The 22,145-nt window shown below is 41.7% G+C and overlaps 1 protein-coding gene across 1 annotated transcript in view; it reads right to left on the bottom strand.

Annotated features, from left to right (window-relative positions):
• Nucleotides 1-22,145, bottom strand: part of Hmg20a (high mobility group 20A) — a 73,971-nt gene that overhangs the window by 3,572 nt on the left and 48,254 nt on the right. Inside the window, exons 3-9 of the mRNA XM_021172497.2 lie at nt 18,836-18,980; nt 16,097-16,309; nt 11,679-11,811; nt 10,708-10,739; nt 5,678-5,753; nt 4,543-4,758; nt 3,359-3,501 (exon numbers count right to left, since the gene is read on the bottom strand). Of these exons, the coding sequence (XP_021028156.1) occupies nt 3,365-3,501; nt 4,543-4,758; nt 5,678-5,753; nt 10,708-10,739; nt 11,679-11,811; nt 16,097-16,309; nt 18,836-18,980 (952 nt within the window). The 3' untranslated portion in view covers nt 3,359-3,364. The remainder of the gene's footprint in view (nt 1-3,358; nt 3,502-4,542; nt 4,759-5,677; nt 5,754-10,707; nt 10,740-11,678; nt 11,812-16,096; nt 16,310-18,835; nt 18,981-22,145) is intronic.

The raw sequence follows: 22,145 nt of genomic DNA, 5'->3' as shown, positions 1-22,145 counted from the left end.
ACATACACACAGACATACACACAGATACACACACACAGATACACACACACAGATTTCTAAAGGCCTTTTCCAGCTCTGATATGCTCCTTTAAAACTTGTAAACTTGTGGTCTATAAGGCTCACTTTAGTCACTGGCTCCTGGCAGTAGAATGAAGCCTTTGCCAAGCTGGTGTCAGAGTAATTAATTGCACCACGAGTGCTGGGGACATCAGGCCTAGCTGTCTGTCTATACATATTTGTATAATGAGACCAAGCTAGTATTAATCACAGTCTTCCTAATTGTTCCATTTGACAGCTGGGAGTGGAGGGCTTGGTTATGTTTGCATTGGAAACTGTAAGATCTGTGGTAATAGAACAGTTTCAGACATTTTTTTTCAAGGACAAAATACTTTTGGTTAAAAACCAAGGAGACTGGTAATGGCCTAGGTTTTTCAAAGATTCCCCAGTGAGCAGCCACTACAGTTTATGGCCTTCTGGTAGACAGCTTTAAGAAAGTCTTCCTGGCATATGCTCAAAGTGCAAAGCCACTTTTGGCTCCATACGTGAATTCATTGCCCTCTCCTTAGGTGAGGGGACTCCATGTTATCAATTACCGATTTCTTTCACAGTCTTCCATGCTGAGTCTCCCAGCTCTCTCTTTTTAAGCCTACAAGAGTGCTAATTGAAAACACTGTGTGAGAAGGAAGATGAGCTCCTGAGAATCCCAGGCCTAGATTTACAAGCTGTTCCTTTCATAAGTGGCGGCACCGATGCTGCGTCTCCATTCTCTAGGGAGTCCAGCCATCTCTTAGAAGTACAGTCCATCCCATCTGGCTGTTTGCTACAAGGATAATAATCTTGTCCTCATTTAAGCATGGCCAAAACTAAAGAATAATGAATAGTTTTGTATGGTCACTACCCAAAGGCTCAACCAAGAAGGATAAATACTAAATATTGTCTTTGTATCTGCTAGCAAATGCTGTCTCATTAGACAGAGAGATATGGGGCCTTATGTGTTCTCCTATGTGTTACTCACACTCTAAACCAAGCTGGAGTCCAGGTCACATGGATGAGGGTGCTCCTGTACTTGGGACAGAGATTCAAACACACACTACTCCTTAGGAACATTCTGCTACTCATTTGTGTGTGAGTGTGTGTTTTAATTTATTTGTCTTATTTCATGGGCATTGTTGTTTTGCCTGCATGTCTGTCTGTGTGAGGGTGGAGGATCCCCTGGAGTCATAGAAAGCTGTGAGGTGCCATGTGGAGCTGGGAATTGAACCTGGGTCTTCTGAAAAAGAAGCCAGTGCTCTTAATCACTGAGCCATCTTTCCAGCCCATCACTTGTGTTTAATACATGGCTTTATCACTAATGTGGTCCAGCTCTAAGATTCCCACTCATATTATATGTCTGTAGGTAAGAAACAATTTAATCAATAGACTGTAGGGCTGCATGTTACCCTAACTCTAGGAATTACAGTGAACAAACCCTGCTTTCATTTAAGATTGTTGTCTGGCCAGATGTGGCAGTACAAGACACCTTTAATCCCAGTGTCTGGGAAGGAGAGGCGGGAGGATCTCTGTGACTTTGAGGCCAGCATGATTTACACTCTAAGTCCTGGGCCAGCCAGGGCTAAACAGTGAGAACCTGTCTTCAAAAGAAATGATATCTGACGCCCGTCTGTCAGTACCAAAAAGTCTCTGTGGGCAGTTCTCTTTTGGAAATGTACTTTCTGCCCATCTCCTCTCAAAGAATGTAACACTTGCTGTCTTTCTTTTCATTCATTCATTCATTCATTCATTCATTCATTCATGTGTGATGTACATGTGAGGGCAGGTGTCCACAGAGGCCAGAGGAGGGTATGAGATCTCTTGGAGCTGGAGTTACAGGTAGTTGAGAGCTGCTATGTGTGGGTGATAGGAATTGAACTTGGGTCCTCTGGAAGAACAGCAAGTGTTCTTAACTGGTGAGTCATCTCCTCAGTCTTCTTTAATTTTTTTGTTTTAAAGATTTATTTATTATATCTAAATATACTGTAGCTGTCACACAGAAGAGGGCATCAGATCCCATTACAGATGGTTGTGAGCCACCATGTGGTTGCTGGGATTTGAACTTAGGACCTCTGGAAGAGCAGTCAGTGCTCTTAACCATTGAGCCATCTCTCCAGCCCCTTCTTTAATTTTTTTTAAAGACAGGTTCTCTCTCTATAGTCCTGAACAGACTTGGAATTCACTGTTTAGACCAGGCAGGCCCTGAATTCACAGAGACCATCCCGCCTCTGCTGGGATTAAAGGCGTGCACCACCACACTTAGCCTCCTTTATCATTTTTTTTTTTAAAGACAGGGTTTTGGTATGTTAGCCTTGGAGTTCACTATGTAGATCAGGTTGACCTTGATCCTCTGGCGACTCTCCTACCCTTATCTCCTAAGTGCTGGGATTCCAGGTTCAGCTTTACTTTTTGTTCTACTGGATGTGGGTGAGTGTGAGTGTGGAGACCTATCCAAGGCTGTCACTTCTCAAGAGCCATCGACCTTCTTTTTTTTTTTTTTTTTTTTTTTGAGAAAGGTCTTTCATTGGCCTGGAACTCACCAATTAGGTTAAACTGACTGGCCAGCAAGGTCTAGGAGCCACTGTCTCCTCCTTCTCCTCTTCCTCCGTGAGGTAATTAAAGGTGCATCACCACAGCTGGCTTTTATGTGGGTTTTGGGACAAAAACCTCAGAACACTTAACAGCTGAGCTACCACTCTCTACCCTTTTGTTTATCTTACTGGTGCTAGCCCCATGCTGGTCTTGAACTCAACAATCCTCTTGCCTCAGCCTCACAAGGCTATGTGCTACTATGACTGGCTTTTTCTTTAACCCTTTAAAATGAAGACATCAATTGCTTCACTGAAGCTTAGTCTATATCAGCATTTAAAATGGAATAAGAACACTTCTTATTTATACAGGATTAACTATACAAGTTCCCATTAGCTACTTACAATGAGCACTACTCATCAGGGAAGAGACAGATTAACAGGTGAATGCTATTTATTTTGTTCTGAGAACTATTTTTTTGGGTGATTCCCCTTAAACTTTCCCACAGAGTCTTTAAGACTCGTTGGAAACCAGTAGGGGCAAAACTAGAATTGAGTTCTGACAACAAAAATCAAGTCGCTTCCATTAAACAAGCCCAACACATGTCTAAGAAACCACCTCAAGTCTAGTTTTAATATCATTGAGAAGACTTCTAGCAATTACAGAGCAGGGATCTGAGTCAAACCTCCCCTCAGTTACTGAGTGCAGCTCCAGGTTTTAGCAGTCTTGATGGTCTGAGGACACCCCACTTCTGAAGACTGAAGGGCTGGCACTAAGCGTCCTATGGATGAGCACTCACCAGCGCTTAACGATCAAGCCTGTTCACAACCTCTCGGACTGTAGCTATGAAGTTTTCGTTGTCTTGGGGATTAGCTAAAATTATACTGTGCAATCTGTTCATGTATGAGTCAATGGTGTCCACTGTTGGTATTTCTCCACTTCCTGAAGTGAGATAAGAAGACACAGTAAGAAAACTTTCCCATCCAGTTCAGCTCATGACATTTAACAAATCCATGCAAATAAAAAAATCATGACACTAATGTAGTTTGCTCCACAGACAGTTTAATTGCCTAGGAGACAATTTTAGCTTCGAAGACAGGAAGCTTATCTTTATATTCTGTGATGGTTTGGGTGAGAAATGTCCCCACAGGCTCCTGTTTTCAGCACCTGGCCCCTGGTTGATGGCAGTGTAGTGGGAATGCTGGTGTTTTCCTTCCGATCAGAGCATAGATAAATACAAGGCAGACAGAAAGGCTAGAAGGAAGGGCTCTCCTTAGGCTTTGTCACTTGACCACCCACATGGTTCTAAATATCAAATTAGGTTTAATGGTAGGCAATGGGTTACATTAAAACAGAAGTGGACAAAAGTCTAAATCACCAGTGAATCTGAACGTCTGAATGACTTTAATAAGTATGGACAATCTATAATATGTCTCATTGAAAATCTTCCCTTTCCTTTCCTTTCCTTTCCTTTCCTTTCCTTTCCTTTCCTTTCCTTTCCTTTCCTTTCCTTTCCTTTCCTTTCCCTTTTCCCTTTTCCCTTTTCCCTTTTCCCTTCCCTTTCCCTTTTCTTTTTTTATTTTTAGAGACATGGTCTTACTATGTAGCCCTGGGTATCCTTGAACTAGATCAGGCTGGTGTGGAAACTCATAGAGATCCACCTGCCTCTATATCCCAAGTGTTGAGATGCCTAGCTGGTTTTGTTTTTTGACAAAGGATCTCTCTATGTAGCTCAGGCTGTCAGGGAGTTCTCTAGGTGGAACATGCTGGTCTCGAACTCACAGATATCTTTCTGCCTCTGCCTCCTGAGTGCTGGGATTTAAGACATGCCCAGACCGCACTGAAAATCTTGACAGGATTTTTTTTCCCTTCTCTTTTCCTCTTGGGAGACACTGTGGCTTCTCCACATTAATAGCGTAAACAGCACCCCATCGCCGTCCTTGCCACTCTCCCTGCCACTGACTGCGGAGAGGATGACATTACCAGGCAAGGGCATGCTGGCGAAGCTGCTGGTCAACATCTGCCGCAGGGTCTCCAGGTGCTGCTGAAGGACGGTGTTTCGGCTCCGCTCCTGGATCACATCAACCTCTAGCTTCTCCACTGCTGTGCGCATGCTCTCCACGTGCTTCTGTAGGGCTGCGTTCCTTTCTTCAAACTCCATGTTGGATTTACGAAGCTGGCGGAGCTCTGCCTCACGAGCTGAGGACACAGGGACCCCCAGAATGGGTGGTAAGAGAAGGAGCGTCTGACGAGTCCCTGTGACTCTTCTATGAAGTTCTGCTTAGCTGTCTCTCATTAGCTACCCCTCATCTCCCAAGTCTCTTTATGACACTCCAGATAGCAATTTCAACAACCATATGCCTGGCTCCCCAGAGCTATTTTAATTCTTAAAGCAACACATTCTATACACAAGACTACAACAAACAGTGGTAATTCCCACCATTCAGTTAGATTTTGCTTTTTAAAATCCTGCAGTGAGAAGCCTGAAGGGCTACACAGGGGTATCTGGGGGGACTGGCTAAGCATGGCTGTGATTACCTATGTGTCCTGCGATGGGATCAGTTTGTAATTTTTCTTTTGTTCTTTTAAAAAAAAATTAAAATTTATTTTTATGTGTATGGGTATTTTGCCTGTATGTATATCTATGTACCACATATGTGCCTGGTGCCCACAGAGACCAGGATAAGTGTATTAAATTCCATGGAACTGGAATTACAGATTGCCATGTGGATGCTGAGAATGGAACCTGCATCCTCTGGAAGAGGTGCCAGTGCTCTTAACCACTAAGCTATTCTCCAGGCCTCTGAGCTTTGCAGTTTCTTACTTTGTATTCTGGATTATAAACTTTCATTTGTATAGACGGTTCTAGGCTACCTATCAAAAAGCCACAGCATGAGTGATTTAGATTTATCTCTTTTGACCCAGAGAGCAAAGAAACTTTGGTTGCATTGCCCTTGCTTTATCTTACTGGCCACAGGGTGAAATAATAGCCATTGTTTGCAGCAGAGTCTTCTCCAGTCCTAAGGAGGGCTATCAGCCAGTGCTCCTGAGCAATGAAATCCCCTGTCAAAGACCCAGGGAACACACACATACACACACAAAATATAGCAGTAATCACCTTTGCTGTGGTTCAGGAATTCTTCGGTAAATATAGGGATATCAAAAACAGAGCGTTCCTTTACCTCTGTTTCTTTCTATGAATCAAGAACAAGAGTTAATTTTTAGAAGATAAATTAAATACTACTGCCCAAGACACAGGATCATGTCTTCCTTAGAGAAATAGCTGGTGAGCAGGAATCAGACCAGGAGAGCCTGCGAGGGGAATGTATTCACCTCATTAGAATGGAACGTCACAGAGCTGAAGAGGTTAGTGTTAGCTCTCTTAGGTGAATGGCTGCTGGGTAGTGAAGGACTACAAACCCACATGCATTTCACTAGTGAAGACAACAGAAGCCTTTTCTTAGCCCTGAGCTTTGAATAGTCAACAGTGGAGAGCTGTGCATATGGCTGGGTTAGGAATTAAAAAAGGGGTATTTCCAGTTGTTCCTACTGGCTTCCCATTTAAGCACTATCTGAGATAGGAGTATGCAATCTAGATTTGCTGAGTGGAGAATAAGAATTCTAAGCGGATTTGCCAGTGAGCAATCATAATGGCATTCCGCTGATATTTCTCTCTGTTTACAAGGGGCAGTTTATCTTTGGGGCTCTTGAAGACTTTTCTTCAGACACAGGAAAAACAAATAAACCCAAGAAGCTAGAAATAGTCAGGCTCTACAAATAAGAAATATCTAAGGCTTATGTGAGACTGAAAAGACTAGCAAAGCCCCAATTAATCCACCCATGAACCATTAAGATAGAAAGTTTCAAAAGACTGTGGGGTGGGGGTGGGGGTGAGGGGAGAACACTTCCAACGTCAAGCCCCAAGAGCAGAGCCAATATTTCATCTTTCTTTGGCTCCCATTTTTGTAATGAATTTGAAGTTGAAGGTATCATTGATATAAGTTATAAGTGTTTGTATTCAAAGTCTTACAAAAGAGAGGAGTACAAAGTGAGGAACTGTTGTGAAATCTTAAGATTCCAAAACCTCTCCACAGGAAAGCAGTAAAGAAAGCCCCCAGGATTCAGTTCTATAGAAACAGGTTTAAGATAGAGATAAAAATGTATAACACAAAGGATAAAATGTATCCTTTTGCCAGGTGTGGTGGTTCTGACCGGTCTCTGAGTTTCAGATCAGTCAGGAATACAGAGTGAGACCTCCCCACCCACCCCAACCTCCACCCAAAAGAAAAAAAAAAGTTTCTATTTGTTACCACTTTTATCTTTGAACAACAACAACAACAACAACAACAACAACAACAACAACAAAAGTGGGTTGATGCCCAGTAGAGGAGCTAAGCAGTTCAGCTGTGAGGAACCTGACAGGCAGAATTGTGTCTCACACTGGTGTTTGCCTAGGAAAGGACCAGCTGTAGGAACTGCCTACTGAGATGGGAATCTGATGCTTCACACCCATAATCACAGTGCTTGTGAGATCTTCTCTCTAAAAAACAGATGGCAATCTGAAAAATTATGTTTATTTGAGAGACAGTTAATTTCAGAACACCTAATTTTTACTCTATCTTTTTGTTTTCCTAATGGAAGAAAGCAACCTTTTTCTAGAACAGTTTGCAGGCTGACTATATGCTTGAACTTTATCACCTGGTTGTGACAGGACAAGTCAAGCCACACAATCCCAGCATGCACAGCGCATACTAGGTCCAATCCTACATCTACAAGTGACTTAGGACAGTGCCTTGTAACTTTAGCTCTCTTGCCTTGTTCAATTTACTACTCAGCTGCACAGTGACCTCACTGCGGCCTAGTATTTCCCATTCAGAATGATAAGGCTCCCATTACCATGGCACAAAGGGCCTTTTTCAAGGTCTTGACTCTCCTCAGAATGGTAATTCCATTCTATTCTTTGCCAGAACAGTCCAAACCCAACTTATTATGAAAGGGCAGAGGCTAGCAACAGCCAGGTGCAATATATACTATCCCTTGGTACAGATTCTTAGAGTACAAAATAAGAAACATTAAAGCAATTAAATGAAACTGTTCAGTCTCTGAATGCAACAGAGACTTTCTGCTTAAAGGAAGAGTGGTAATAAAAACCACCAGCACTCCTCCATTACTGAGTACATTACTCGGCACAGAGAGGCTCCTCTTGGGGGCTGGGATATACTTAAGCGCTCTAAGGATTGCTCAAGGGATTAAAATCATAAGGATTCTATTACCTCTTCATTGAAGGGGTCTAATTTGTTCAGTCTGAGTGTCATTTTGTCATTTTTCATAAATTAAAGGAGAAACAAAATTATTGTTTTACTCAGTCTTCACATGCAATGAAGACACTTTCCAGAGAGTAAAACTCACTGGCTCTCCTGTCTAGTGGGCTGGTTTTTGATCTGAGAAGACAAGAGTACCCCTCACTCTGAATTTCCATTCTGTATACCGAGTGGCAAGGAAAAAGAACAGAGGGCTTTTTGAACACAATCTATTTCAGCCTGTGATTTAGGGCAAGGCTCAGGGCCAGAGCCATAGAAATATGCCATGCACCTCTCAAGTGCCTTTTACTTGAGGACCATTCTCATTATCATCAGCCAGGATGCAGTGCCTTCTGTTCAGCAGAATGGCTTCCAGGAGCATTTGTCAGCTCCTGCATGCACTCTGCTGCTCCTGTCCAGGCAACAACGACTTAGGGAATCTCAGTCAATTTAGAAATAAAATCAGCTTCTTTACTATATGGAAACTGGTAAATCTGTCTTCACTAGCATCAAATTGACACTGCAGGATTCCTTGCAACAGCATCCATGTGCTGTTCACAGTCCTTAACTGAGATGCAAGAAACTTAGTTTCAGCCACTCTACCGCATCTAATTTAACTTTTTACTTTCTTTTATATTCATCTATCCATCTATCTATCTATCCATCCATCCATCCATCCATCCATCTACCCACCTACCCACCCATCCTTTGGTTTTTCGACAAGGTTTCTTTATGTAACAGCCCTGGCTGTCCTGGAACTCCCTTTGTAGACCAGGCTGGCTTCAAACTCAGAAATCCGCCTGCCTTTGCCTCCTGAATGCTGGGGCTAAAGGCATGTGTCACCAAGCCTAGCTCAACTTTTAATTTTTTTTTAAAAATTCAACTTATTTTAATGTGTATGAATTTTTTGCTTGCATGTATGTCCATGTATCATGTGTGTGCCTGGGGCTTGCAGAGGCCAGAAGAGAGCTCTCCTGAGACTGGAGTTACAAACAGTTATGAGTTACCATGTAGGTGCTGGGAATTAAACCCAGGTCCTCTATAAGAGCAGCCAGTGCTTTTTATTACTGAGCCATCTTTCCAGGCCCCCTCTAACTTAACTCGAATACATTCTCTTATCCTAGGCAAGTCAGCCCTTCACTGGCAAGACGGGGCAGTTGAACAGTGGCCTGAGGCTTTAGGATTTTAGTACAGATTAGAAATCTGTTCTCTATTGGGAGCTCACTTATTCCTTGTAAGAGAAATAAGTATGTATTTAGAATCCACATGTTTTAGGTATTTTACAAGACACAGTCTCTTTTTACTAACTCTTGTGTCTGCTGAAACATTCCAAATACCACAGCACATATGAAGATCAGAGATCAACCTTGGGTGTCATCTTTAAGAATGAGCAATCAACTGTGTTTGTTGAGATGGAGTCTCTCTTTGGACTGGACCTTGCCAATTAGGCTAGGCTGGTGGCCAGCAATACCTAGCCTATCTCCACCTCCCATGCGCTATTGTACATAGACGGGTGCTAGGGATCGGACTCACACCCTCGTGCCTGCACAGTAAGCACATCACCCACTGAGCTATCTCCTAGCTTGAAAACCATTTTATTGAAAACCTCCTAGCTTGAAAACCATTTTGTTGAACTTGAAAACCAAGTTCCCACTGCTTTCCAGTCATCTCTGGATTCTTATAGAGAATAGGTTTTTATAGGATACCTCCTCCACACAAGAGCATCATGCCAGGTGGCATGGCACTGAATAGAAAGGTAGAAGCTAGATCAGCTTTGCTCTCTCAGGGAGATCATACATAATCCAGAATTGTGAACAATGGAAGTACTTAGAAGAGTCTAGACAGGCCAGCTGAGCTAACTGTATAAAGTATAGTAATTTTGAAGGTTAAAGCAAGCTAGAAGAAGTAAAAACAGCTAAGGAGGAAACAGAACTTCACAGGGCTTAAAGGAGGACTTCAACTCTGAGGGCAGAAACAGGACCAGATGCAGAGAACAATGTATGCAGAAGGGAGATTTTCCTGTGAAAAGAACAGGAACACTGACATGAGGTAGAGATGAGCATGGCCGGGAAGACAGTGAGCACTGCATGTTTTAAGGTGTTGAAGTGGGAAGCTGGGACTTATTAAGGAAGAGCCTGACTGCTGAGTAGGAATCTGATTTGGAGCAAAGGTGAATCCCTGACATTTTACAACTCAGAATGATCATAGATTATTATTATTTTTTGTAACCATATATTTAACAGACCATGTCCATGTCTGAAACATATAAAAGCACCACAGCCAAACATATAAGCTTATGTATATATATATATTAGATACATACAGAAACGCAGACTTAAATTCTACTGATGGGGTTGAAGCAAACCAGAGGGAAGAGGCTGATAAACAAGCACATGCGACAGGAAGAGGCAAGGAGGATCAGAGACTGAGCTGCCACTGGCTGTGAGCGTCCAACTAGCTGAGGAGCACTGTAACCAAATGCTGGAGTTCCTAAATAACACCTTTCTGAGAGTGGGATGACAGCTACGGCCAATTTGCAGTCACTAGATGGCTTTCATTTCTGTATCTTACTCAGAATTCCATCCATTTTTGGCATTTAAAACTAATAGAATTTTTAGACTACAGGAGCAGATTGGGGTTAGGGACTGTAGTTCAAAGGCAGATTCATGACATAAGTGTCTACCATATGTTAAGAACCCTCGAGCCAAAGCAACTCATTCAGGCTGAATTATGAGGTAAAAACTCTGTACTATTCATGAACAGCATTTCAAACAGCATCAATACACACACACACACACACACACACACACACACACACACGTTAACATGTACACAAAAGGCTAATTACCTCATGATCATGAGTGGCCTGTCGGGCTGCATCTAAAAATATAAGAATAAAGACAACATTAAATTTGAAAAGAAAACAATCATAAGACCCAAGTATACGACTTTGCCAACCTCAAAACTTGCTGTAGAGTTTCATGACTTATGATATTTTCATTCATAACATTAACGTCAGTCAACTAAAGTTAAATGGAACTCACACCTAGAGAACACACAATTGGACATAAGAAAACAGTAAACACTTTTACCTTTGAGAGAAGAGTGTGGGACAGTAGGTAGGAAACACACGCCAAGGTCTTAGCAGCCTAGGTGTGCAAGTGTGGAGAAGATGCTGTGGCTAAGGAGGGACAGAGCAGTGTGGGTGCTGGCCTTTGGCAGTGTTTGTTGGAGATGGGGTCTGGAGGGAGATGTACCATTTCAACAGGAAAGAAAAAGATCCCATGAAGACATGGATGCTCTCCCCTATTCATTATTGTTCCCTCAATGCCTACAAGAGTCTACTACCTAACAGAGAAGCTCAACAGATCGCTTTTTGAATTCACACAAATAAATTATTGAATGAAGAGGCTCAGGGTGGCGCAGAGGTACTAGGGCCTCCGAGTTACATGGTTTAGTAGAAAGACTTGTTTAAAGGTAGAGAAATGCCTAATTTGGAAACTAGACAGAAAAGGGCAGGTAGCTAATAATAGTTTTGGTACATGAGCCAGATTGTTAATCTTAGATATGGAAAAACCAAGCAAAATGTCTAAATGTGAGTGATGTCATTTTGGTAAAATTCTAAGGGGACACCTTAGAAGTGAATACAGGATACTAGAGAGATGGCAGAAATGCATCTTTCACGCATGCTACTTTAACCCTGTAAGTGAATACAGGATAACAGAGAGATGGCAGAAACACATCTTTCATGTATGCTCCTTTAACAGCTGGCCTTACAACATTCCATCACACGTGACAAACTACACTTAGTTCTGATACCTTGCCTATGAGATTTGCCTTTCTGACGGTCCTGTGTTTTCCTACTGAAGACCTTGTAGGCCTCGGTCTTCTGATACTGCTCCAGTTCCTTCATGTAACGCTCCTTATCTCTGTCTGCTTCATCAAGGTAGCGCTAGGAAGGAAATGTGGGATTATTTAAAAACATAAACAAAAAAACCCCAACAAACCTGAGATGTTGGGTGAAATATCAATTATCTTTTTAAAGAAAACAGTACAATTAAAACATTAAAAAAATTATGTCAGTATATTGTAGGAAAGAAGCTGAAAGTAGTATAGGTATAGAATAAAATTTTTCAATTATAAAATAAACAAGGGCTGGTGGGGTGGCTCAGTAGGTAAGGGGCTTGTTACCAATTATGGCAAGTTCAGGTTGATCCCTGGGAGCCATATGGTTGAAGGGGGGTATTGGGGCCGAAAGTTGTCCTGACCTCTGCACACATACGTACACACATAAATAAACAAAACACATCCTTTAGAGAACAAATGAACGAATGACTATCTAAACTGTGTGTTGCCTTTCCCAGTTTAATGAAGGTAAGTTCTACTGAGAGCACCACCATAAAACATTCATGAAGCTTACAGTCCGCCATCTCCTGAGCCCTGCAGATAGAATTTCACATGGCCACTAGCGTTCTTTAGAGGTCTGAACCCCACAGAGGCACATGATCCCAGGGGAAGGTAAGGAGCATTAGTTTGTTTCTCTACCTTCGACTCATTTTGAGGGAATGATCTCATATATCCTCTGGCCTTTTAAAAAGCCAGACGAGTGGAACACTAAAGCTGGAGAACATGAAGAGTGACCTCATCCTATGGCCCAGAAGAGACTACTTTAAGAGAGCTTTAGCTGTGTGCTTTGATCATTTTGTACTATTAATTATTTAAAGAAGTCCATTGATCTCCAGAATTGTTTTGCCTTGCCCATTTCATTCATCAAATTAGGTATAAGAAAGTATGAAAGGTGCTGCCTGTAAATGAGCAAACCAGATTCAGGTTATGTTAGAAATCTTGTCCCCCACCCAGCAGATGTGAGAGATACCCAAGTCAGGGATGATTTGAGCAACAAGTAACTAACTATAGTATTAATTCAGAAACTACTGGAATAAAAGAAATTTATACCATAAATAAACTTTATGATATGAATTACTTATGATCATGCCAATAATAAACAGAATGCAAACAAGTATTCAAGGGGAGAAGGAGTAGAGCCCCTGCCAATTAGAAAGCTGAGGGCCAGCCTTGAAGCCTAGCACTCAGAAGGCAGAGGCAGGCAGGTCTGATTGGAGGCCAGCCTGGCGTGCAAAGCAAGTTCCAGGACAGTGAGGGTGACACAGAGCAAAAACAAACCAAAAAACCCCAAGACTCAACAAACAGACAGAAAGAAAGAACAGAAAAACAAGGCTGAGGGTCAACTGGTAACTGTGGGAGTGTTAAGAGTTCAAAAATTTAGCACTGTGTAAACATAATAGATTAGGTACGGTGAAATTTACCTATGGATATTAAGCCTGGGGAAATTTTTTTCTTTTCTTCTTTTTTTCTTTTCTTTTTTTCCTCCCCCCTCCCCTTCTGCCTCCCAAATGCTAGAATTAGAGGCATGTGCCACCATGCCTGGCTCTGGTTTCTCTTTAGATCATATAAATCTCTCCTTTTTTCCCTGAGACAAGGTCTCACTATATATCCTTTGCTATACTGGAACTCACTCTGTAGATGGCCTTGAACCTGGTAAGAGAGCCACTGCCTGAGTGCGGGGGATCACACAATTTTTTTTTTTTTTGGATGTAAAACAAGTTACACATGTCTTTAAAATATCTCTCCATAGATTGCTTATGAATTATAAGGAAAACTTTATCAAGTAAATAAAATTACAAATAAGTAATAAAAGGCCCTGGTCTACCTGCCTATGTGATACTCTGGGTAGTATATACCATCTATTCTGACAAAGAATGTCCACCATCAATCTACTCACAAGGGACTATCAGACAAACAGAAAATGAAGAATGTTTCCTTAAAAGAAAAAACAAAGCAAAAGACACATGTGGGGGTGGGGCAGAGGAAGGGTCAGGCTTGGGGAAAGAGAGGGTTCACTCTCTAAGAATATCAAGGTATAACTTATAAAGACAAAGCAATGCCGGGGATCGGCCTGAGGAGAACTACAGGCATCTGACTACACACGTCTAACTACACACACCTGACTACACACATGTCTGACTAAAGCACAGCCTGGTACTAGGTTAAAGCCATAGGAAGGGATGCTGTGGAAGGGATGCTGTACAGGAGGACATTACCTCAGTGTCTGCAGGCAAGAGCACACACAGCACTATGTTAACATGAAAGAGGGAACTTGATGACTTTATCAGTTATGTAACAGAGGATCCCTAGTCTTAGGAAATACAAAAGTCTTCTGGAGGTAAAGGGCCAGCATATATGTAAGTCACCTTTAAATGATTCAGAGGAAAAAATGGTGAAAGTGCTAGCAACAGAGAAGCTGTTTAAAAGGTTTCTTTATGTTCCTAGTACTGTTTCTATGTTTGTAACTTTTTGTGCATTTGAAATGATTTCAAAATAAAAGGCTGATCAAACACATACATAACCCAGCCCTTATCAGCTGACAGTGGCTATATCATTAGAGAACCATTGTTACTTTTGCTATTATCAGAAAAAATAAACCATGCGTGTGCATTAACTTTGCAATAAAGATAAAAAGGAAATGACAACCTGGTGTGTCCGGATGGCGATCCCCCAGTTATAAACTGCTTTCTGCTGGCTTGCTACCACAGACATGAAGCTTCAGATTGAAAATTAATCTCATCTCTTTGAAAAAATTTGAATTCAATTAATTCCCAAGACAGTATTTTTCAATTTGGTTTCAGTCTTTCTGGAATCCATTTTAAAGAGTGCAAGTCATAAAGAGCTTAAGACATAAAAGAAATATAGATCTTTGAGATGCCGGGAAGCAGGGCCTTTAATGCAGAGCCTGGCAGTCCAGGTCCCAGCCTCCCTCTGCCTCAGTGGCCTTTTACCCAGGGCATGGCAAGCTTGTGCTTAATTCCCCTCCAATCTCTCTAACAAAAGCTTTCTTCACTGTGGCAACAGGGTTAGTTTCTGTCTGAGAGGAGAGATCAGATGGCTCTTGCTTTATTCCCTATAGTGGTTAAATTTGCTAGAACTCTACTTAAAACAATCAGTAAAGCAATAAAATCTTTTTCTTAAAGAACATTCTTATGTGAATTGAAGAATTTTGGCAAATGATTTTTTTCCCTCTCATTGTTATTCATGACTTTCATTTAGCTCAATGGAATACATTACTTTGATAGATTTCTTAATTTCTTAATATTGAACCACTTTTCAAAACATTCTTCTGTGAACTAAGTATACATATCAAATAAAAATGTAGCTGCTTTGGTTGGGGGTGGTTTCTAGAATCCTTTCGGCTCATAACCCCTTAGGACAACAAATCTTGGGACAGTTTCTACTCACTGTGCTAGACACAAGAACCGCAAAGATTCTGCTATTCTGGTATTCTTTTCCTTCCCCATTGAGTTTCTAGTAGTTCTGCTGTTCCCGGCCTCCCAGAAACATAATTCCTATTTCTACCTCTCTCTTTATATGCCTCTCTCCACCAGGGCCTGTCTTTCTCTCCTATGAACACCAGTCATTGGAACATGGCCATCTGAACCAGTCTTACTTCTTAGCTAGTTACAGCTACAAAGACTTTGCTCTGAGACTGCAGACAAAGACTTTAAGGTGCATGCTCTCCAACCTAGAACACAAAGCCAGCAGCCTGAATTTCTCTCCACAACTTGACAGCAGCTAAGTGGGTGGCACTGGTCAATTTACGTTACTACTCCAGGTCTCAACACCTTGCTTCATATAGTCTCTTTTCACTTTCCTTTTGCAGAATTAGACATTGAACCCAGACCCGGGCAAGGCAGGCAACTGATCTGGTACGTGCTACCACCCAAACCCCTTTGTATTTTCCTTTAGTTGAAGGCTCTGAGATGCTTGGATTAGCCTTGAATTCACTCTGTAGCCTAGATGGGCCTTGAATTTGTGCTTTTTCTGCCTCAACCCTCTGATATTCTGATCTTCTAAGCACTGTGACACAAGTAAGAATCAACTGTCCATCTTCTTTACTTTTTTGATAGAAATTAAAAAAAAAATTTCTGTGTGTGTGTGTGAATATGTCATGTCTATGGGGGTGCCTACACAGGCTAGAAGAGGCTTGACATTACAAGCAGCTGTCAGCCACCTACCATGGGTGCTAGGAAATGATCTCAAATCCTCTGGAGTAGCAGTGAGTGCGCTTAAGCATGAGCCAGTCCCCAAATCTCTCCAGGCCCCCAAACAATTTCTGAGATATAATCAAAACCGAGGGAAGCACCAGACACAGGGACCATCACCTGCTTTTCCTCAGGAGGCAGCTTACTCCACTCATTGCCCAACATCCTTGTGATTTCTGGAAACGGGACCTCTGGTCTCTTTGCTCGAAGCTGTTCTCTACGCTCGTTCATGAATCGAACATATCCTGTAAGGGGGGATTTGGGTGCATTGCTGTCTCGAAGAGGTTTCTTCCTTTTTCTCCCTTTGGACCAACCTCCTCGTTTACTTCTTTGCTATAAAACAAAGCAAAATGAAAAACCAAAACCCCAACAATAATTACTCAAGTAAGTCATCAGCAATAGTAACAAATACGAACGTCAAATAGGACACGAGGTGCACTTTCCTGTAGGGCCCTGGATAGTCAAAGCTTTCCAGACCAGTCAAATACCAGAGATACAACACTAAATAGAAGTTTCAGATATTCCAACTCTAGACCCTTTAAGGCAGTGGTTCTCAACATGTGGGTCACAGCCCTGGGGGTGGGGTGGGGTGTCAGATAACCCTTTTACAGGGGCTGAATAACAGGGTATCTTGCATGTCAGATATTTACATTATGATTCATAACAGTAGCAAAACTACAGTTAAGAAGTAGCAATGAAAATAATTTTATGGTTGAGATCACTACAGCATGAGGAATTGTATTAAAGGGTCTGACAGCATTAGGAAGGTTGAGAACCAGTGCTTTAGGACATCATACTACAAATTCAAGAAATAAAGGGCTATTAAAATTTTATTTTTGGAAACAGGGACTCTCTAGGTAGCTCAAGCTGGGTTCAAACTCATTATGTATCCCAGGATACACTCAAATTCATGGTAATCCTACTGCTTCAGCTTCTTGAGTGCTGGGATTTCAGGCATACATGGCCACCCTTGTTGTCTAAAGGGTTATTTTGGTGCCAATCCCAGAAGATGAGAATGGGCACTGAGTGTGAAAGCTTTGGCCTTCCTCTACACTTCCTAACAGGGATGCTCTACATGAGACATTCCGATGCACACAGCCCCACACCAGAGAAGATGCTGTCACAGGAGGTCAGGGTAAGATGCTGTCATGTGCACCGAGTAAAGGGAGAGCCACAGTATAGAGATTAAAAATAATTCATGAAAGCGTTCCTCACTGATACTAAAGATGAGTTAATTTCCCATAGCAAACAGCAGACAGATATTTAAATTAATATTTAGTTACAGGAAACTACCAGCAATATATCTAAAATGAAGACAAGTTCTTTGGCTTGATGATTGTTCATTAAGATATATATTATATAAAGTCATAGCCTTTTTTTTCTTTGATTTTGAGATAGAAGTCTTTATATACTGGGTTTAGATAAAGCAGATCAAATCATCTTTTAATATGTTTTTAAAAACTGCAGTGTCAGCTAGCTATGGTGGCACATGTTTTTAGTTCTAGCACTTGGCAGAGGCAGTCAGATGTGAGCTTGAGGATAGACTGGTCAACACAGTGAGTTCTAGGACAGCTGAGCTACACAGAGCAACCCTGTCTCGAAAACCAAACCAAACCAAACCAAACCAACCCAACCCAACCCAACCCAACCCAACCTAACCCCCCAAACCAAAAACCATCCAAGCAAAACAAAAATCCCCTGTGGTGTCACTAATATTTTACCACAATCTTTCTTCTTGCCTTCTAAATGAGGCACATCATATTTTTGTTCCATAATTTAACAAATGTATAGTCTATCAGTTAATGCATCATGGATACAGGAATTCTTATTTCAGGGAAGAGAAAGGTGAACAAGATTAAAAAAGGGACAAATGCATCTATGTATTAACTGTAGTACTGTACTCCTCCAAATATATGTGAATGGTGACAGACCTGCATCTGGTAAATAGTATATTAGAGATTGTTTCCAGTTTTTTTGTTTTACTTTTTGGAAGCCTGGAACATGAAGCTACTAAGGAGCCTAGGGATGTGGCTCAGTGCAAATGTGTTTAGCATAAAAATCCCTAGCATTATACATCCACACGAACACATAAGTCAAGGAAAAGCTACTAGCATTCATTATTATCTTTAAAAATACCGATAGGGTAAGTGAACTAACCAGGCTGTTCACACAAGAGAAAAGACAAACACTGATGATGCTGTTCTTTTTTGTCTTAAAATAGAAGAGTGTAATGGGATCAGTCATTTGTAATGAAGTCATCTATAACTGAAGGCCCAAGAAGGACAGGACTTCCCATGCCCATACTGAGTTTCTGTGTGATTTGGGGAAAGATGGACCCTATGGGAGGGAGAAGGAGTCATTAAGTGATCTGGCACTTGTGACTTTGTGTTGCAGGGCTTGTGAACAGAGTGCAGCCATGAACAAGGGCACAAAGACGTCTTAGTAGTTATTTAATTAAACCATTCACTTACAAAACTAATATTTGTCATGACTGAGCATGGTGAGCACATCTGCAATTCTAGCACGCAGCTTGAGTTACCTGAGATCCTATATCAAAATAGCAATAACAACAATAAAAAATACAACCCGCCAACAACACAACAAAACAACTCCCCAAGCACTGCTGAACATTATAGGAGGTAGCTACATTTAGTCAGACCAAGGATAAAAGATTATATTTGTCTCTGTGTCATTAAAACCACTGATATGGCTCTAGATATGGCAAGAGATATGAGAAACCTGGGCAAGTCTCAGCCCAGGAAATGAAGGCATGAGACGGCAATCGCTTCATTCAATACCTCCTTGCATGCCCATTGCTTTGGAAGCCGCAGTGGACAGTGACAGGAGACGTTAGCTTACCTCATCTTCAGGCCTTTGCTCACTGCCTTCTACAGCATTGGAAGCCTCACTCTGAAGCAGCTGGCCTTGGGAGAGATCCTCCACAAACTCTGGGTTGGTCGTTGATGTGGCTGCACTGCCATACGGACCCTCGGGGTGTGTTAACCTGAGCAACAGGCAGAAGTATGTAAGTTCAGCATGGGCAGCAGGAAAACCTTCTCTTAGCAGGCTGCAGAGAAATTTTCCTGCCAGCAAAACCACAAGTCAGTACTTGAATTATTTCTACCACTGCACTCTGTATAAAGTATAATGGTGTTTTGACAGACATTTCCTAGCAAAACCAACTCTTAATTCCTGTTCAAAACAATGATCTCTCCTCCCAAACATAGACTTCATGTTTTAGCGCTAAGCATGTGACGAAGCATGGCTTTTATATGCTACCTTCCATGTGTTTCCCATGTGATGTGGAAACCCTAGTAATGGACCAGATGAATGGCGTTGTCCAGGTCTTTGACTCATCATATAAGAGCCATTTCTTAATGAGCATAGGAAATAACTCATATAGCATAGATACAAATGTTCTGTTCTGAGCTACAATCATAGCCCAAGTGTAAATGTTAGTCAGGCAGGTCTCATATTCAACAGATTAATTAACTATTAATTAATTAGTTAATTAATTAACAATAATCAACTATTCCAATATTCTAATCTAATAGACTATTGGAAGCCAATAATATATTCCTAATATATTATTAAGAAGAGGACAAAGAGGGTACAGATGATGGTTGACTGAGTCTTAGACTTGCATGTGCCAGTAAGGTATTCACTTATTTTTTTTTAAAGAGGAGAACTGGAAATGTAGGAGAGGCGGGAATATAGACGGTAGGTAGAGTAATATTCAGTTATTACTCTGAAAGAATACATACTCCATCGGACAATCAGCAATAATCACAGTATAAGTGCTGTAATAGATGTTTATAGAAAGCGTCAATGTAAGAACTGTAATAGATGTTTATAGAAAGTGTCAGAAGCAGCACTGGAGAAGGTCAGATGAATTTTCTGTATGTACAGAGGCTGCCAGAAAACATTTCACAAAGGACATCTTAAAAGATGAATAGGTATTCATCAAGTAAACACCATCATCCTAGGCAGAAAGAACATGGTCCAAGAGAGAAGAACGAGTCCTGGTAAGAGCTATGTGACACACAACGGAGATTAAACACAGGCAGGATGAAGAGCAGAGACACAGAACGTGGAGATTGGAGAGAACTTAATGAATGAATGGGCATCAGTATAGACCATGGAGGAAAAGGAAAGGAGTCCACGGTAACTCTGAGGCGTCCAGTCAGGGATTAGCTACTTACTATTAGTCATGAGCAGAACACGGTGTATGGATGAGACAGACACACGGATGAGATGGTGAGTTTGAAATTCTTATAGCATAATTAAATGGAGATACCCTACAGACAACTGGAAACCGTGCCCTGAGATACAGAGGTAGGGATGTGGAGTCTGAACTGGCCATCGTTTGTAACCAGACAAGCCTTCCGGTGGTAAGTCTGGGACATCGACCCAGCCATAAAACCTTTGACCTACAATTTGTACTGCCTGCAAGATGTGCTGGAGCAGAACTTGCAGGAGTGGCCAACCAATGACTGGCCCAACCTGAGACCCATGCTACGAGAGGCATCCCACACCTGATACTGCCTAGAGGGCCAGGAACTAGAGGCTGGATAGCCCACAGACCTAGGATAGAATCAAACACGACTGGCCAAAAAAGAAAAAAAAAACAGTCAATGAGATGATTCCTAATGATTCTCTGCTATACTCATAGACTGGAGCCTAGTCTAATCGCCATCAGAGAGGCTTCATCCAGCAACTAATGGGAGCAGGTTCAGAGACCCACAGCCAAACATGTGGAGCTTAGGGAACCCCTGCAAAAGAAAGGGAGGAAGGTTAAGAGTCACAGGGGATGGAGGACACCAGGAGAATATGGCCCACAGAATCAACTAAACAGCGCTCATAGAGACTCAAGTGACAATCAAAAGCCCGTATGGGTCTCATGTAGTGTGCACATGTCTTATGGTTGTGTAGCTTGGTGTTCTGGTGAGACTCCCAACAGTGGGAGTCAGGTGTGTCTATGTCTCTTTGCCTGCTCCAGGAACCCTTTTCCTTCTACTGGGTTAGTCTTGTCCTTGATATGAAGTTATGTGCCTAGTCCCACTATAACTTGTTATGCTGTGTTCAGGTGATATCTCTGGGAGGCCTGCTCTTTTCTGAAGGGTAACAGGAAAGGAATGGATCTGGGGGAGAGGGAATCTGGAATGTAATGCATGAGAGAAGATAATATATATGCAAGGTAGCAGTCCAGGGGAATGATGGGTGGTGGTAGGTGTTCTCCAGAAAGGCACCAAGAAGAAAAGTCCCACAGAACATGGTCAAGATGACAGCATTTTAAAAACAAGTGTTAGGAACATTAGGGATGGAGGCCGGGGAATTAGGAGAACACTATTGCAAGAGAAAGGAGAGGGAGACTTTAAAAAAGGGGGGCAGTAACCAAGAAAAAAGATGTTAAGGTCAAATAAGACAGGCTAACTGGGTGAGGTGGCACATGCCTTTAATTCCAGCACTTGGGAGGCAGAGGCAGATGGCTATCTGTGAGGTCAAGACCAGACTGGTCTACACAGAAAGTTCCAGGACACCTAGGCTACAAAGTAATACACTGTCTTTTATTTTTAAAATAGATTTATTTGTTTTATGTATATGACTACACTGTAGCTGTCTTCAAACACACCAGAAGAGGGCATGGATCCCTTTATAGATGGTTGTGAGCTGCCATGTGGTTGCTGGGAATTGAACTTAGGACCTCTGGAAGAGCAGTCAGTGCACCCTTAACCACTGGGCCATCTCTCCAGCTCCAGACACTGTCTTAAAAAGAAAGCAAAACAACAAAAACAAAACAAAACAAACAAAAAGACATGCTAAAAACATTGCATGTCTGGATCCCAAGTTAGGCAGCTTTAGGGGGAATATAGTTGCAGTGCAATTATGGGAACAAGTATCAGATCGTATACTTGTTCCCATAATATATCAGAACAATGAACAAAACCAGATGCAGATTATAGTGTAAATGAAGGAAGAGACACTTTTCTGACCTTTCCTAGGAAACATGTCAATGATTTCATACAAGAGGGTTCTTCTAGATTGTTGAGGTCCTTTAATAAGTGTATGCTTAAAAAGCAGATATGGATCGATTCGCATTCTTCTACATGTTAACAACCAGTTGTGCCAGCACCATTTGTTGAAAATGCTGTCTTTCTTCCACTGGATG

Source organism: Mus caroli, chromosome 9, assembly GCF_900094665.2.
Source record: "Mus caroli chromosome 9, CAROLI_EIJ_v1.1, whole genome shotgun sequence".
NCBI lineage: Eukaryota > Metazoa > Chordata > Mammalia > Rodentia > Muridae > Mus > Mus caroli.
Note: the sequence above shows the minus strand (reverse complement) of the source record. Positions and strands in the feature narration are given on the sequence as shown.